Source organism: Capricornis sumatraensis, chromosome 6 (assembly GCF_032405125.1).
Source record: "Capricornis sumatraensis isolate serow.1 chromosome 6, serow.2, whole genome shotgun sequence".
Lineage (NCBI taxonomy): Eukaryota > Metazoa > Chordata > Mammalia > Artiodactyla > Bovidae > Capricornis > Capricornis sumatraensis.
The window spans coordinates 110574225-110591930 of NC_091074.1; the positions used below are offsets into that span (position 1 = coordinate 110574225).

General features: G+C 36.9%; 2 protein-coding genes and 1 non-coding gene across 4 annotated transcripts in view; 1 reads left to right on the forward strand and 2 right to left on the reverse strand.

Moving 5' to 3' along the window:
• The window catches only part of PTBP3 (polypyrimidine tract binding protein 3), an 86367-nt gene that overhangs the window by 53037 nt on the left and 15624 nt on the right, over positions 1-17706 (reverse strand). For both annotated transcript variants that reach the window (XM_068974505.1, XM_068974504.1), the window contains exon 2: positions 11393-11477. In XM_068974505.1, coding sequence (XP_068830606.1) covers positions 11393-11426 — 34 coding nt within the window. In that variant the 5' untranslated portion in view covers positions 11427-11477. The remainder of the gene's footprint in view (positions 1-11392; positions 11478-17706) is intronic.
• LOC138081369 (immunoglobulin-binding protein 1-like) overlaps positions 34-17706 on the reverse strand; it is a 33194-nt gene continuing 15521 nt past the window's right edge. The window contains exons 2-3 of the mRNA XM_068974507.1: positions 11393-11477; positions 34-1110 (exon numbers count right to left, since the gene is read on the reverse strand). Coding sequence (XP_068830608.1) covers positions 91-1110 — 1020 coding nt within the window. The 5' untranslated portion in view covers positions 11393-11477 and the 3' untranslated portion in view covers positions 34-90. The remainder of the gene's footprint in view (positions 1111-11392; positions 11478-17706) is intronic.
• On the forward strand, positions 12761-12833 carry TRNAF-GAA (transfer RNA phenylalanine (anticodon GAA)). Its single transcript has one exon. It is a non-coding gene; the product is annotated as a tRNA-Phe (tRNA).

Sequence of the window (17706 nt, forward strand, 5' to 3'; positions counted from 1 at the left end):
CTGAAGCAGAAGAGCAGGGACGGGGAGACAGCACTGCTGTCTTTGGTGGGGAAGACGTAAGCCCCTGTTGTCCTGCCTTATTGGGGGAGGCTAACCCATGTTCTGCCGGTTGCCACAGCCTCTAGGATGGGTGTCCTTCCAGTCATCCCACTCGCGAGCTCTGCGGACTGCCTGTTCGTCCTCCTCTTCCTCCTCATGCTCCTGATCTTCTTGTTGCCGAGCTGCTCTTTTGAACTCTGACACTGTAGTGGCTATCCCCTGATCTGGTAATGCTCCAAATTTCCGATGCTGTTCATACCAGTCATTCACTGTCATAGATGCCAGACTTGGATAACCAGCTCCAAATACTTTGGCTTGGGCCATGTTCTGAGTGAGAACAAATGGTTTCATTGGAGGCCTGTCCTGATGAGATGACTGAGAAGTTGATGCCTCGTTTGTGGAGTCTTTTTCTCTCAAGATCTTTATCTCCTGGTCAATGCTTTCAATCTCTTCTAAGCTGATACCAATCCACCTTCGAAGGTGAAGGAGGTAATATTCACGAACATGCTCATCATCTGCTTGACCACTTTCCACAGCAGATTTCAGTGCAGACAACCTATGCTCCACCTCCTTCTTCTGCTTGTATCTCTCTTTTTTAGCCTGTCTCTGAGATGCCATAGCAATGATGCTAGGATAGGCCATGGAGGAATCAGCAGTGTTATTTTCAGCTAAGTTGGTCTTGGTTTGGGGCAGCTCAAACTTTGCCACATGATAGTACTGGCACTGAGTTAAGTAGTTTAAAAAGTGTTCTCGAGCCCACTGCAAATGATCTAGACGCTTGCTGGGACTGACTTGTTTCATGGCGAACGCTCCTTGAAATGCTGGCACCATCAGGTACTTCAGGTCGGTGGACGCGATCTCCTCCAAATCTTCATTCTGGCTGAACAAGTCGAGCTGCGACAACATTTCAGCAGCCTTCTTCAGGAGATCGAGTCCCTTGAACACCTTATCTTGGATTATTCGGGAGCCGGTGGGTTCAGCTGCGATTTCCACTTCATCCAAAAGCTGCTTGCTGGTTTCGAACAGCTCGGGGAGCCGCGGGAGCAGTAACTCGTCTTCGGCTGCTGCCATCTTAGGGAAGGAGGAACCCCAAATTTATTTTTTAATTGAAGGATAATTGCTTTACAGAATTTTGTTGTTTTCTGTCAAACCTCAACATGAATCAGCCATAGATAGACATATATATGTATGTATACATATATACATAGGGGAGGAGAGGGTTAGATGTATGGAGAGAGTAACATGGAAACTTACATTACCATATGTAAAATAGATAGCCAATGGGAATTTGCTGTATTTCTCAGGAAACTCAAACAGGGGCCTTGTGTCAACATGGAGGGGTGGGATGGGGAGGGAGATGGGAGAGAGGTTCAAGAAGGAGGGGATATATGTATACCTGTATTACTTTCTTTTTCTAAGCAATTGGAGATTTCTTCTCAAATATCTGAGTATCATTTTTTAAAATTTCTACTTCTAATACAACTCTAAGATCTAATTTTAATGCACTCATATTTAACTGAGACCTATTTAAGGACCCAGCATATAGTCTACTTTGCAGACCACTTCATGTGAACTTGAGTATGTATCCTGATAGTGCTGGGGAGACTATTCCATTATGTCAATTAGGTCAAGCTTGTTGAGAGTACTGAAAACTTCAGTATTAGAGGACCTACAGACTTCTTTTAGAGGGTCACATAAATATTTTAGACTTTGTGGGCCATACAGGCTCTGACCCAGCCATTCATCTCTGCAGTTATAAAATGAAAGCAGCCAGAGGTAATATGTAAACAAGTAGGCATGCCTGTGTTCAAATAAAACTTTATATACAGACAATGAAATTTAATTTCATGTAAGTTTCACAATCACAACAAAATATTCTTTGTGTTTTTCACCATTTAAAGTGTAAAAATCAAGGACTTCCCTGGTGGTTCACTGGTTAAGATTCCATGCTTTCAAGGTAGGGGGCTCCAGGTCAATCCTTGGTTGAGGAACTAAGATCCCACATGCTATGCCATAGGGTCAAAAAATAATAATAATAATAAAAATTTTAATGAAATAATATGAGGTATATAGTTTATTTTTTAATGTAAAAAATCAGTCTCAGTTCATGGGCAATACAAAAATGAGCAACTGGAATGGAACTGGCCAAGAGGAGAATTTGCCAACCCCTGTTCTGTATCCTTACTAATTTTTATGTACTGGGTTATCAATTACTGAGAGAGGAGTATTGAAATCTCCAGCTATAACTGTGGACTTTTCTATTTCTTTGTTTAGTTGTTAGTATTCTTTATGTATCCTAAAGCTCTATAATTAGGTGAAAAATATATATATGTATCAAGAAATATAAATAAATATATGGAATGCAAAGTAATAAGTGATAAATAAAATGGAATATAAAAAATAATCTAAAGAAAGCCAGGACAGAAAGCAGAAACAGAATGAATATAAATAGAAAACAAATAGCAAGATGACAGATGTAAACCCAACCATATCAATAATTATGTGAAGTGAAAATGGCATAAAGATTCCAATTGAAAGGCAGAAGTTACAACAGTCTGGATAAAAGCAAAATTCAATTATATGGTGTGAACAAGAAACTCATTTTAAATATAAAAATCTCAGGTTAAAGCTAAAAAGACGGGTAAAGATAAGTATGTAAATACTAATCATAAGAAAGATAAAGTGGCTGTACTAATATCAAAGTAGACTTCAGGAAAAGGAATATCACCAGGGATAAAGAAAAACACTTCGTAATGATAAAGGGACCAATTTATCAAGAAAACATAATACGTCACACATAAAACATGCACATAAATGGCAGATAACCTCTGGTTTTCAATTATGTTTACTTTTTTGGTTAGTTTTTTTTAAGTGATTGCTCTGGAGTTTAATCAACAATAAGTTTCTTTAACTTACCCCAGTCTACCTTAAAATACTATAATATGTAGGTATTATGTAAGAACTTTTCAAAGTATACATTTGTTTCTCTTATCATACATACCCTTTGTATTACTGTCATATATTGTATTTTTCGCATTTACTACAACCCAACTATATTAATTTTATCTTGCTTTAAAGTCAATTACCTTTTTTCCTTTTTGCATCTTGTTTTAATCACTTGTATCTTATGAAGCTTTCCATAGAGAGCATTCTATAGTTTTTTTCAAAAAAATTTTTACTATGGTATAATACACATAAAATCACTATCCTTAAACACAGAATTCAGTGATGTTAAATACATTCATAATGTGCAACTATCACAACCATTCATTTCCGTAGCACTTTTCACCTTGTGTTGATAAAACTGAAATTCTATATCCATTAAATGCAGCTCCCTAAACCCTCTACTTCCAGTCCCTAGCAACCACCATTCTACTCTCTCGCTCTAAGATTCTGTCTACTCTAAGTATTCTTTTTCATTTCTTTTTGAGCATATTAGATAGCTGTTTTCTTTATGGTTACCATGGGGATTACTTTTAACATCCTAAAGTTATAACACTCTAATTTGAATTTAGTCTGGCTTAACTTCAATAACATACAAAAACTCTGCTCCTTTACAGATCTGTCCCCACCCCTTCCCACTATTATCACAAAAAGTAGATCTTTAAACAATGTGTGCCCAGAAAAACAAACTAATAATCTATTTAAATGTTATCAGTCTCCTAAATTATGTAGAAAACAAAATGTGGAGTTACAAACCAAGTCACTTGAGAGCTTTTAGATTAATAATTTTTTTTTAAAGTGTATTAGGCCCTTAAATCTGCAGAAAAGAAAAAGTGGATTACAAACCACTGTTTGAATGATATAGGCTTTTACAGTGGCACTCACTGAGATCTTTATTTCCTCAGACGGCTTTGAGCTACTGTCTAGTGTCTTTCCACTTCACCCCAAGGAACTCCTTTGACTATTTCTTGCAGGGCAGATCTAGTTAAATAATAAACTTCTTCAGTTTTTACTCATCTGGGAATGTCTTAATTTCTCTCTCACTTTTGAAGGACAAATTTACCAAACGTAGGATACGTGGTTAACAGTTACATTCTTTTAGAACTTTGAATATATTGGCCCACTGCCTTGTTCAAGTTCCTGAAGAGAAATATGCTCATATTCTTATTAAGGATCCCTTGCATGTGATGAGTCAATTCTCTCTTAATGCTTTTCGGATTCTCTCTTTATCTGACTTCCAAAAGATTGGTTTCAAATGTGTCTCAGTGTGGGTCTCATCGAATTCATCTTACCTGGAGTTCATAAAGGTTCTTAGATGTTTATATTCATATTTTTCATCAAATTTGGTATTGTGGTAATGCTGGAAATCAGATTCTTTCCTTTTCTCAGGGTTTTCTTGTCTGTGTTGTTTTTCTGATTCTTTTGGACTGTCTCTATGCCAAAGGACTAAATTTAAGTCCTTCTCAAGTGTCTTCTGAGTCTTTTCCTGGGCATGCACTATTACTTTCTAATTTTCTCTGTAAATGCAGTTGTTTTTTTTAATGTCCTAGTCTTTAATATTTGCTTCCCAAAAGGGGGCAGAAGAAGGAAAATGAAGGGGAGGAAGTTGTGGAAAACACCAGCCCTTTATATCCTCTGAAAGTCACATGTACTGGGGGTGAGAGGTGCTGACAAAAGGGAGAGAGGCAAGAAGAATGGCTGCCTGCCTCTTTGCATCTATGTGATCAGATGGAGCAATCAGAGCACAGATCCTTGAAGGTGACGGACAAGATCCTTTTTGCCCACCCTGGGTCCTATTTGTAAGCTGCTCTGGAACTCACACAGCTGCTTACCATATGACTGAGGGTGAGGGATGGTAGCTGCTACTGTGCTGAGAGCTAAAATCGACCATAATTAACCACAATTTACCTTCGAAGTCTTCCCCTGGAACTCGCAGGCCTTCAAAAGACTTCAGAGTTCCAAATTAGTTACAGGCAGATTCTGCCAGCCCAATTGTCGTTTAATTAGAAAGACTGCTGGTGCTTCTTACTCTACCACCTCCCCAGAATCCCTCAATTATCTTTGAACTTAACCAAAAACATAAGGAAGAAAAGTCACATATCCACATATTTACCACTTTGTGTAGACCCAAATTTCCACCTGGTATCATTTTCCTCAAGTCTGAGGAAATTCCTTTTCCATTTCATAAAATTTAAGTCCGTTACTAACAAATGTTCTCAGCTTTTGTGTGCCTCAAAAAAGCTTTAACTTTCATTTTTGAAAAATATTTTAACTGGACATAGAATTTCGGTCCGATTGTTATCTATCTTCAGTACTTTGAAGATGTTTCTCCATTGTCTTCTGATTTGCACCATTTGGGGGCAAGAACTCTCATTACTCTTATCTTTGTTTCTCTGAAAAATGTCACTTGTTTTTTTTTTCCTCTGGCTACTTTTAAGATTTGTTCTGCATTCCTGGTTTTCAGCAATTTGATTATGAGGAGCCTTGGTGTGGTTTCCACTGTGTTTATCCTGCCTGTGGTTCATTGAACTTCTTGGATATGTGGGTTTACGCTTTCCACCAAATTTGGAATATATTCAGTCATTATTTCTTTAGACATATTTGTTTCCCAACCCCCATCTTTTTTGCTGGGACTTCAAATATACACATGTTTAGAACCACTTTACTTTGTTCTACAGGTTATTAAGGCTCTGATTTTTTTTTTTTTCAGTTTTTTTTTTTGGTCTGTGTTTAGTTTCTACTGTTGACTTTAAATTCGCTGATTATTTCTTTTACAGAATATTAGTGCTGTTGGAGCCATGCCTGTTTCTTTTTAGATGCTATATTTTTATCTCTAGAAGTTACATTTGATTTTTATTTTCCCTTTGTTGATATTTTCCTTTAAATCCTTTCACATACTTTAATAACTGTTCCAAAGTCCATATCTGCTAATTTCATCATCTGTCATTTTTTAAGCCTGTTTCTGTTGACTGATTTTTCTTCTAGCTATGGGTCACAATTTTGTGGTTCATTCCATGTCTGGCAATTTTTGGTTGAATGCTCAACATTGTGAGCACCAGCATTTGTTTCATTCCTTTAAAGTGCCAGACTCCTTCCTGGAAAAAAGTTACTTTCAGATCAGGTATTTGTTTTATAGCTTGTTTTTAAGTCTTTTTAGGGTGGGTTTAGAATAGTCTTTACTGTAGAGCCGAAACACCACCCCTACTGGTCAGGCATGTGTGGCTTAATATTCAGCAATAAATTCAAAGGCAGATTTCTGGAGCGTTTTTCTCACAGATGGAAGCTAATACTCCTATAGGCAGAAAGATAATAGAGGAAAACCCATGTAGAAATGTAACACTTCCACTTATATCTTGTTAGACAGCACTCAATCACATGAACACACCTAGCTGTAAGGAAGACTAGAAAAGCAGTCATTTAATCTGGGTGACAACATGCCCTGTTAAAAATTAGCGCTCTGTTGCTTAAGAAAATAGAAAAGTATTGGGGCACACAATAAATAATCTCTGCCATCATTCTTAAGATTACATTTAGAAGGCAAAGCATATGATTTATGTAGACAAATGTAAAACATTTGTCTACAGAGCCAAACATCCTGGAATGTGAAGTCAAGTGGGCCTTAGGAAGCATCACTACGAACAAAGCTAGTGGAGGAGATGGAATTCCAGTTGAGCTATTTCAAATCCTAAAAGATGATGCTGTGAAAGTGCTGCATTCGATACGCCAGCAAATTTGGAAAACTCAGCAGTGGCCACAGGACTGGAAAAGGTCAGTTTTCATTTCAATCCCAAAGAAAGGCAATGCCAAAGAATGCTTAAACTACTGCACAATTGCACTCATCTCACACGCTAGCAAAGTAATGCTCAAAATTCTCCAAGCCAGGCTTCAAGAGTACATGAACCGTGAACTTCCAGATGTTCAAGCTGGATTTACAAAAGGCAGAGGAACCAGAGATCAAATTGCCAACATCCGTTGGATCATCAAGAAAGCAAGAGCGTTCCAAGAAAAACATATACTTCTGCTTTATTGACTATCCCAAAGCCTTTCACTGATAGGATCACAACAAACTGTGTTTCCTAAAGAGACAGGAATACCAGACCACCTGACCTGCCTCTTGAGAAATCTGCATGCAGGTCAGGAAGGAACAGTTAGACATGGAATGGAACAGACTGGTTCCTAATAGGAAAAGGAGTACATCAAGGCTGTATATTGTCACCCTGCTTATTTAACTTACATGCGGAGTACATCATGAGAAACGCTGGGCTGCTGGGAGAAAATATCAATAACCTCAGATATGCAGATGACACCACCCTTATGGCAGAAAGCCAAGAGGAACTAAAGAGCCTCTTGATGAAAGTGAAAGAGGAGAGTAAAAAAGTTGGTTTCAAACTCAACATTCAGAAAACTAAGATCAAGGCATCTGGTTTCATCACTTCACGGCAAATAGATGGGGAAACAGCAGAAACCATGACAGACTTTATTTTCTTGGGCTCCAAAATCACTGCAGATGGTGATTGTAGCCATGAAATTAAAAGACGCTTGCTCCTTGGAAGGAAAGTTCAACCTAGATAGCATATTAAAAAGCAGAGACATTACTTTGCCAACAAAGGTCCGTCTAGTCAAGGCTATGGTATTTCCAGTGGTCATGTATGGATGTGAGAGTTGGACTATAAAGAAAGCTGAGTGCCGAAGAATTGATGCTTCTGAACTGTGGTGTTGGAGAAGACTCTTGAAAGTCCCTTGGACAGCAAGGAGATCCAATCAGTCCATCCTAAAGGAAATCAGTCCTAAATATTCATTGGAAGGACTGATGCTGAAGCTGGAACTCCAATATTTTGGCCACCTGATGCAAAAACTGACTCATTTGAAAAGACCCTGATGCTGGGAAAGACTGAAAAAGATCAAAGGTGGGAGGAGAATGGGATGACAGAGGATGAGATGGCTGGATGGCATCACCGACTTGATGGACATGAGTTTGAATATATTCTGGGAGTTAGTGATGGACAGGGAGGCCTGGCGTGCTGCAGTCCACAGGGTTGAAAAAAGTTGTACACAACTGAGTGACTTAATTAAACTGAAACTACAAAAATTTTGTGCTGAAGACTGTACTGAAAACAAAAAGATCCTTCAACACAGTACTACACATGGCTTTCTTTTAGCAACCCATTATTAATGTGATTTTTAAAATTATTTGTGTCTTTGAAGAACAACTTAAGTATCTTAAAATGGGATTAAACTCTTTAAATGAGCCCTAGAAACTTTCCAATAAAATTTGTTCAAAATCAATCAGAAACATTTATTCAAAGTCAAGAACTAAGAGTAACATAATCTTTAGTTTTTGAAGTTTTTAGAGAATTGCAAATATTGAATCAAGTATTACAAAAGTATTTTTAATGTATAGGTGACCTTAAAAATAGAAGTAAAATTTCTAGGTACCAATAGGCCGGCCCCTTAGGAGGACCCCTTTCAGTAAAAGGCAAACTAAAATTAGAAATTTTCCATCTACCACAGGTATTGAACAAGAAAGTATATGTCTGTTCAGAGATCTGAATGGAGAAATGTAAAAAGCCAGATTTTTATTTTCTCTTTTCTTCTGATATGAATCCCCAAAGCAATATATTAACATATACATTAGGATATCTTAGCAGAACTATACTATGTGTGCAAACTCAGTTGTGTCTGACTCTGTACGATTCCATGTAGTATAACCCGCCAGGCTCCTCTGTCCATGGAATTTTCCAGGCAAGAATACTGGAGTGAGTTGCCATTTCCACCCTAGCAAATCTAGCAGAGCAAACACAAAAGATTCTCAAAAATAATTTAGTTGAAATTTATCTCATAACCAAGAATTATGAATCAAGTAAAAATAATATACCATAAGCAAACATTAGCTGATACAAAACCCAGGAATATTAGCACCCCTTAAGAACTCCATAATTGTAAAATCTGAGACTATAAACATTGCTTTAAATAATTAAAAAATTAGGGGAAAAAACAATAGAAACCATAAGAAAAGAACATGATATTAAAAAAAAAAAACTAGGTGGTCTTTAAAAAACGGGTCAAATAGACACTGAAAAATATATGCCTTGAAATCAAATACTCAACAGAAGGATTAAACAGCATATTAGACAAAGCTGAAAAAGCTGAAAAAGGGGTGAATCAGAAAACCATTTCAAGGAAATTATCCAAAATACAGGACTTTAAGGAGAAAGAGGTGACAATGAATGTAAGACGTTAAACAAATGCAGGACTAAATGAGGTGGCCCAAAACGTGTCTAACTGGAGTTCCAGAAGGAGGCAATTCTGTGGAAAGTTGGGGTCACTACTAAGCAGGATAAATCAAAGTAAGTCTGCAGCAATGGTCTTCAACCCTGGTTGTACCTTACATGTATCAGCTAAGAAGCTTTAAAAACAGTACCTAGGCCTCTCTTTCCCCAACCAGCAATTTCAGAATTGGTGTGGAGTAGGTCAAGGTATCTGTATTTTCTTCAAAGTTTCCCAAGCTATTTTAGTGAACCCTCAGAGAACCAGCGATCCACACCCAGACATAGCTAGAGACACAGAACAAAATTAAAGAGAAAAATGTTAAAACAACTACAGAGAATTAATTCTGTCTACACAATAACAGGCTGACAAAAGGCTTCTCAATAACAGAGGCTAAAAGAATAATAAAACAGTACCTGCAAAGTACTAAGAGAAAATAACTGTCAACCTAAAAACACTGAACCTAGAATGAAATGGGATACAGGAAGAAATTCAAAACATAAGACAAAACAAAGCGGACTACTGCTGCCAGATAAACTCACAGCTCATACATCTTTCTTTTCCTAAGTAACCAATCAATCAATCAAGATGTTAGTCTTTCTGGTCATCTGTTCCAGTAGTTTATAAATATGATCAAACAAACTGACCTCAGTTTTAAAGTTAAAAGCAAACACATGCCCCACCCCCTCCCAGATGTACCATAGCTCTAGGAGTAAGAGCCAAATTTTCCTTAAAAGTCTAACAGATCAACAGGATAATCAGAATTCAGAACTTCAAATTCTAGTTATTTCCTTCATTCAGTAATTCTCTTTAAGTGTGGCTCCTCAAACGTCAGCATCATCATTCCTGGGAACTTGTAGAAATGCAAAATTATCAGGACCATCCTGGATCTACTGGCCTAGCAACTCTGAGGATGAACTCTGCAACTGCGCTTTAACACTCGGATGACTCTGAAGCCAAGTCAAGTCTGAGAGAGCTTTCAGTCCTCTGCTCCTATTATCTACAGTTCACACTTCCACAAGAACAAACCCCCTAGTGCTGCCCCACCAATGAATCTTCTAGAGTAATGTTCCATGGCTGACCAATTCTCATACACTTTGAATCTCTTCACTGAATTTTCTTTTCATCTTTTGTCTTAACTGTCACTTCTCTTATAGGGGTCCTCACATAAAGGTTGTTCACTCTTCCAAACATCAGCGTCTAGAAGGTGAGGCCCACTCATTGTCTAACTTCCTATAACTCCAAAAACATTTGGATAAAAAAAAAATCTCACCTTTTCTGAGACTCTCTACTCTCATGGCTTCCATTGTTAAGTGACTGTGATACCAATTTCCAAATTTCTCTTATGATGCTGAAACCAGAAGAACCCACGACCTACCTGACACTTCCATCTGGATGTTCCCAGAGGAACCTCAAATCATTGTATGAAATGTGAACATGCTATGTTGTCCAACCCTATTTTTTTCTGTATTTTCTAAAATAAACGAAGGCACTACAGTTCAGCTACACAATTATCCAAATCTAAAATCTGAAAAGCATCAGTGGAATTCCTTATTCACACATTCAACTAATCACCAATTACCATCAATTTCACCTCTAAGTTCTCTAATTCTCTCCATCACAACTGCTACTGCTACAGTACAAATTTTCCTCCCTTACCAGGATTTCCTATACAGCAATAGCCTCCTCACCCCCTCGCTATCTCTTCAGTACTTCACTCCTCCAATGCATTTTACAGTCCTCAAATTTCAAGAACATTTAGTTTTAAAATCATGTGAGCTTATAAATTTTTAACTTAGTTTTAATACTTCTAAAGCCATCATCATTCAGTGCAACCTTTTAAGTCTAGCTCTTTTACTCAACAGTTCTAGATCACCAACTTATTGATAATTTATCACAATTATGTAACAAAGAATGTCAGTCAAAAATTAGATCCAAATTAATCCTTTAAATTTAAGGGTGCTGTAACTAGTCACTTCGTCTATATGAACTTCACTGCCACAAATTTTAGCTTTTGTTATACATAGTGGCACTGGATGTTATAAGATGAGCAAAATAAGAACACTGTGGAAAAAATGCTTGAAATCCAGGGAAGAAAATTCTCAAATTTCGAAAAAAAAAAAGAAAAGAAAACAAAACTCACCGTATACACCTGCAGAAGGAGTGGAATTGTTCATGGTAAAAGGTCCGTTAATGATGCCAGAAGAAAGAAGCTCATCAGACCCCCGCTGAAAAGCAAGAGCAATATTCTGTTAACAAAAATGAGTCTCTGATAATGATCCATAAATTTACTACCAAAAATTTTGAAAGCTAGTACTATTACTTAAATCTGATATCATGGCATTTAAGGAGAACACCTCAAGAATCATATCTAAAGGTTGGAAGAGAACAGTAAAGGAAAATTATGGCACATCAACATGGTTGTTAACAATAAAAAACAGAACTGCCATCACATAATTGGGAGCCTAATCCCATAACCTTTTTTGATCAAACCCTCTGAGATGTTACATCTGAAGTACCAAAAACCATATTCAGGGGTTGTATCCTAATTATTATTTTTGCAGTATACTTTTAAGTATCTTTAGTGTATTTTAAACACAATTGGTATATTAAGCATGTTAAGTTTTTGTAGTATGTTTTTAAGCATTTGCATGTGAATAATCTGTGCAGCACTCTGACTTTTTCATACATATATATATTAATATATACATACTTTTTCATGATATATATATTATATACATATATTCTTAAAAGTTGAACAAAAAGATGTAATTTATTTCTATATTGGCCAAATCCTTTAAATAAGTGATTTTTCATCCATTATTCCTTAAATGGTCTTTACTGTGCATTATTTCTTAAATAACTACTCTTTTAAGTAATTTAAGGCTTTTTTTCAGGTAAGAGCTTGACCAATTTCAAAGTTGAATTATCAAAGCTAAAAGGTGAGTGAGTGGGACTAGCCTTTCCCACTTTCATTGTAACCATGAGGTCTATTATCAAGATTAAAACATTTATATATAGGAATGACAATAAGCAACATGTATAAATTTAAAACCAACCTATTTCAAATGGTCATTTGTTCAGCTCTCGGTCAGTGTTTTTGGTCACACGTCACCACTTGCGAGATCTTAGTTCTCTGACCAGAGATCGAAACCTGGCCCCCAACAGCAGAAGAGAATTTCCTGATCCTCCCAACCCAGGAATCGAACCCATGTCTCCTGCTTGGCAGGCGGATTCTTTACCGCTGAGCCATGGGGGAGATCTAGTTATACATACACAATGTAATTAGTAGTGAATAGCAATCCCTTAAAGGTAAAAATATTCTTTCAATAAAGGAAACTTTCTAAAGTTTTAAAAAGAAATCCAAATTTTTGATACCAACAAAAAGCAAATTCCCTCTGTCAGATAAATTGATAAAAGACTGGATTTTGACAAAATCAAAATGGAAAGGACTGCAAAAGAGATTTAATAAAGTTCCATTTGTAATTAACCTTTGAGAATAAGAGGGGCTTCCCTGGTAGCTCAGTTGGTAAAGAACCTGCCTGAAGTGCAGGAGACCCAGGTTCAATCCCTGGGTCAGGAAGATTCCCCGGAAAAGGAAATGGCCAACCACTCCAGTAATCTTGCGTGGAAAATCCCATGGACAGAGGAGCCTGGCGGGCTACAGTCCATGGGATGGCAAGAGTAGGACATAAGAAGAATAAACAATGTGGCATTAGAACTTTCCTTCAGCACATTGATGATATCTGTTTAGGAAAAAAACAGGAGGTCAAATTTTTCACTATAACCATCTTCATTTAAACATTTTTGCATACTTATCCAATTATATCAGGAAAATATATAGATGTTAATTAGCTAGATAATTTTCATAGTTGTGTTATCCTAATACACACTGTACAAAGTTATAATATGAATCTACGTTCCTCTCTAAAATTTTTAACTGATAAGCTTTTGTCACTTTGTTAGTCTCCATCATATTTAATGAATTCTTAAGTTCTATAATTGCCTACTATTTCCCTACTACTCAATATTAGCATCACATGTAACTTATTGATCCCCAAAATTATGCTGCATTTAGAATACAGTTATTTTCTATATTTTATATTCTATCCATAGAATAAATATTCAGAAGTAAAAGAGACAATCTTTTCTTTTTGAGTGAAGGTAAAACTGCAAGAAACCTCAAGCTTCTATTTAACAATATATAGTAACTTCAAGTTACTAATACACTACAAGTGACTACTAAGATGCATTTTTGCTTCTACAGTAAAAGTGAAAGTCGGTCAGTTGTGTCTGAATCTTTGCAACCCCATGGACTATACAGTCCATGGAATTCTCCAGGCCAGAATACTGGAATGGGTAGCCATTCCCTTCTCCAGAGGATTTTCCCAACCCAGGGATCGAACCCAGGTCTCCTGCACTGCAGGCGGATTCTTTACCAGCTGAGCCACAAGGGAAGCCCAAGAATACTGCTGTGTTTACCCTATCCCCTCTCCAGCGGATTTTCCCAATCCAGGAGTCAAACCAGTCTCCTGCATTGCAGGTGGATTCTTTACCAGCTGAGCTACTTCTAACGGGTTCTTCAAATATTGCTGGAATTGGCACATGACCGCCACAATTTTAATATTACTCAGTTTGGCTCACAGTCTGTGTAGTAAAGAATCTAACCTTGTTTAAAGAGAGGTCTGGTTTTTGCCCTCTCCTTCTAGGAGGTAATCTCTAAACCCCTGGTAAAGTTATGCCTGAGAAAGTGTCTTTTTTTTTTTTTTTTTTAAACCTGAGGGGCTTTGAGTCACCAGACAGTGTTAGAGGGATGGCTGGAGAATAGATTTTAAGATTAGCCTCTAGAGCAAACAAGTATGCTTAACACAGAGTTGTTTGTGCTACACAGAATTGCTGTTTTGTAGTTTAGTCGCTAAATCATGTCTGACTCATGTCTGTGACCCCATGGACTGCAGTGCACCAGGCTCCTCTGTCTATGTCCAGGCAAGAACACTGGAGTGGGTTGCCATTTCCTTCTCCAGGGGATCTTCCTGACCCAGGAATCAAACCTGGGTCTCCCGCTTCTCCCGCATTGTAGGCAGATTCTATACCATTTGAGCCGCCAGGGAAGCCTGTTCCCTAACTTGACTGTTGGCCTAATTCTTCTCATGGATAAATGATGAATCAATAGAGCAAATATAACTATTCATTTAAAGGATTTTTTAAAACTTTATTCTTCACCTCTAAATCACCATTGAGATTTGTAACTGTAAAAGAAAAATTTAGTCCAAAACTGTGATCTACTAGTCAAATATTTTAAAAAAAGATAAATTTATATGGCATATTAAGTAAATTAATGCAACATTAACTGTTATATCTCGTTTCTACACGAAATATAAACTATAACAAGGAAATGGTGAACATCACAGAGTCTTCAAAATAAAAGCATTTAAGTTTGATAATTCTACTAGATCTTCCAATAGTAACAAGAAGAATTTTTTTAAAAGAGTAGCCTAAAATAATGCATAAGTATAGCAAACCCTATAGGATCCAGTGAAATGTTGGAATGCCTGTTTTTATGTCTTATTATACAATAAGAAAAATTAAAATACTTGATCCTAAAGTTTTATACTTGGAAATAGCAGGGATGGGGTTATCATTCATTTTACAGAATAAACAATGCATATCTCAAATAATTTTGACACTTTAAAAAACTGATAACTTTTGACCCTAATAATTTCAGGATGTGATAAAAGACAATAATAATTTCAGGATATGATAAAAGACAAAGATAGCAAAAAGAGCTTACATTTGAAAATGCAGTCATAAAAAATATTCTGATTATCAAAATTTACTAGCTAAGCTTTTTTGCTCCCAAATATTCATTTTCAAATCATAGAAAATAAAGGTTTTAAAACATTATAAAGCTCAAATCCCGAGTCATATTACTTTGTAACCTTATAAACAGTGACAAAAACACAGTCAGTTCACTAAACAACTATTCTTTCCTTGACATCAATTCTTTCTCCTGGGGTGGGGGCTGGGGGGTGGGAATCACTGCCTGTAATTAACAGACTACTTCACAAAAAACAAAAAGTATTTATGAAAATTATGCTTAATATTTATATCCTAAGTGTCTGAAAACTAATTTTCCATTATAGTCAAGGAAGAGCATTGCAGACCTAGGTAAAACTGAGTGTCTTGTAAGGGAGGAAAACATTTGCCTTCTTCTCTTCTAGGTTCTTTGACTGGTCTAAAAATTAAACTGACACGAGACAGATTAACAGGAGAAAAACAAAATTTAATTTCATACATACAGGAACTCATGAAGATATGAGACTTCAAGAAGTGACCAAAGCAAGCAGTTTTTATGCCTTTTAGACAAAGAAAACAATTATTTGTGGAGATCTGACAAAACAAATGGCCTGGGGCTTAATCAGCCTTCTCTGCCTTGAATTTCCTATCTCTGGTGATAAAGATGACTTCTACCCTCCTTGTACTAATGTAAGGAGGATACTTTCACTTGGAAGATTTATTTCCTGCTTTCAGGGAGACAAAGCAGGGTCAGTGTGCTTGCATCATCTGTTTCTTAAGTAACTTTAATTCAAAATAATCAACACACCAAAGTGGCCTATTTTAGGGTGGCATATTTTGCTCCACCTGACTCTCTGCTGGAGCTTCTCTGGTGGCTCAGACAGTAAAGAATCTGCCCTGCAATGTGGGAGACCTGGGTTTGATCCCTGGGTTGGGAAGTTGCCTCTGGAGGAGGGCATGGCAATCTACTCCAGTCTTCTTGCCTGGAGAATCCCCACGGTCAGAGGAGCCTGGTGGGCTACAGTCTATGGAGCCGCAAAGAGTCGGAAACGACTGAGCGACTAAGCACAGCACTCTGTGCCAGCTATGGTAAGAAATTATAGTTTACGAGATGAATGGAAGATAAGCAGAATGAAGACTCTAAATAAATGATGGAAAGCTTATTTGGATGAGTGACTGTAGATGATCAACAGAAGAAAACTGTTAAAAAAAAGTTTAAAAGTGAAAAGAAAAAAAGACTGTACCACAGGTAAACAAATTATCATTAAATAAAAAGGCTTTAACAAATCAAATAATGAAGACATCATGGGGTGGGGGTGGAGCAGGAACAATATTTGCTCAACAGTCTCCTTAGAACACACAGTAAATTTATAAAAGTGCAACAGTTGTTCTGTGGACTTGTTAGCTTTCTGGTTAAGTCAACACACCAATTAGCTTCACTGCCTCAAGTATCAATTATTGAAGCTCTCTCTTGCTGAAGAATAATTAAATACACAGGGCCAACAAAGCAAAGGAATACTGCAATTAAGGACCACAAATAAAGTGTTTTATTATCAATTTGATGGGAAGTGGTTCTGTTTAGCATTAAAGTGAGATTATTAATATGACAAAAGGCAATCCACACAACTGCGAATCAGCTAATAAAATAACAGGTAAGGAAGATTCTGAAAATAAACCATTAATTAGCTCATGGTTAAATTTCAGATCATACTTAAATGCATGTGAAATTCAAGAATAAGATATTTATTTTAGTCTATCAAGGAACTATGATCATAAAAAAGCTATCAAAAAAACTCATTATTTTCCATGATACTAGAACTGTCTTTTTTTATTAGGTATTAGGTTTGCTCTAAGGTTTTAGCTTATAGTTAACACCATAGGTTTTTCCCTCTGTATAATTAGATTAAAACTACAATAGATAAGCAAAGTTTTGGAAAGAAAGAAAAATAATGAAATAAAGTGTGTCACTGTTTCCATTGTTTCCCCAGCTATTTGCCATCAAGTGATGTGACTGAATGCCATGATCTTAGTTTTTTTGAATGTTTTTTGAATGTCTTAGTTTTTTTGAAGTTTTAAGCCACCTTTTTCACTCTCCCCTTTCACCTTCATCAACAGGCTCTTCACTTCCTCTCCAATTTCCTCTTCACCTTCTGCCATAAGAGCGGTGTCATCTGCATATCTGAGATCACTGATATTAATAATGTATTAGAAGAGGAAGAAAAAATATGGATAGCTGTCTCTGGTACAGAGCTGGTTGCTCAGCCGTGTCCGACTCTTTGTGACCCCATGGACTGTGGCCTACCAGGCTCCTCTGTCCATAGGATTCTCCAGGCAAGAATACCGGAGGGGTAGCCATTTCTTTCTCCAGGGGATCTTCCCGACCCAGGGATGGAACCCAGGTCTCCTGCGTTGCAGGCAGATTCTTTACTGTCTGAGCCACCAGGGAAGCCCTATATAGGCATTAGAAAGGTACTGGAAGGGTAAAGAAAAAGCTAATAAAATTGTTGTCTTTACGGAAAAGACAAGAAGAGGGGCAACACTGTGAATAAGAGTTCTCCACAAGTACACAGTTGAATCTGTTGAAATACTTCTGTTCTTTTCTTTTATTTATGAATTTAATTTTTACTTTTATCAAATACGTGTACTAGAACAAATATTACA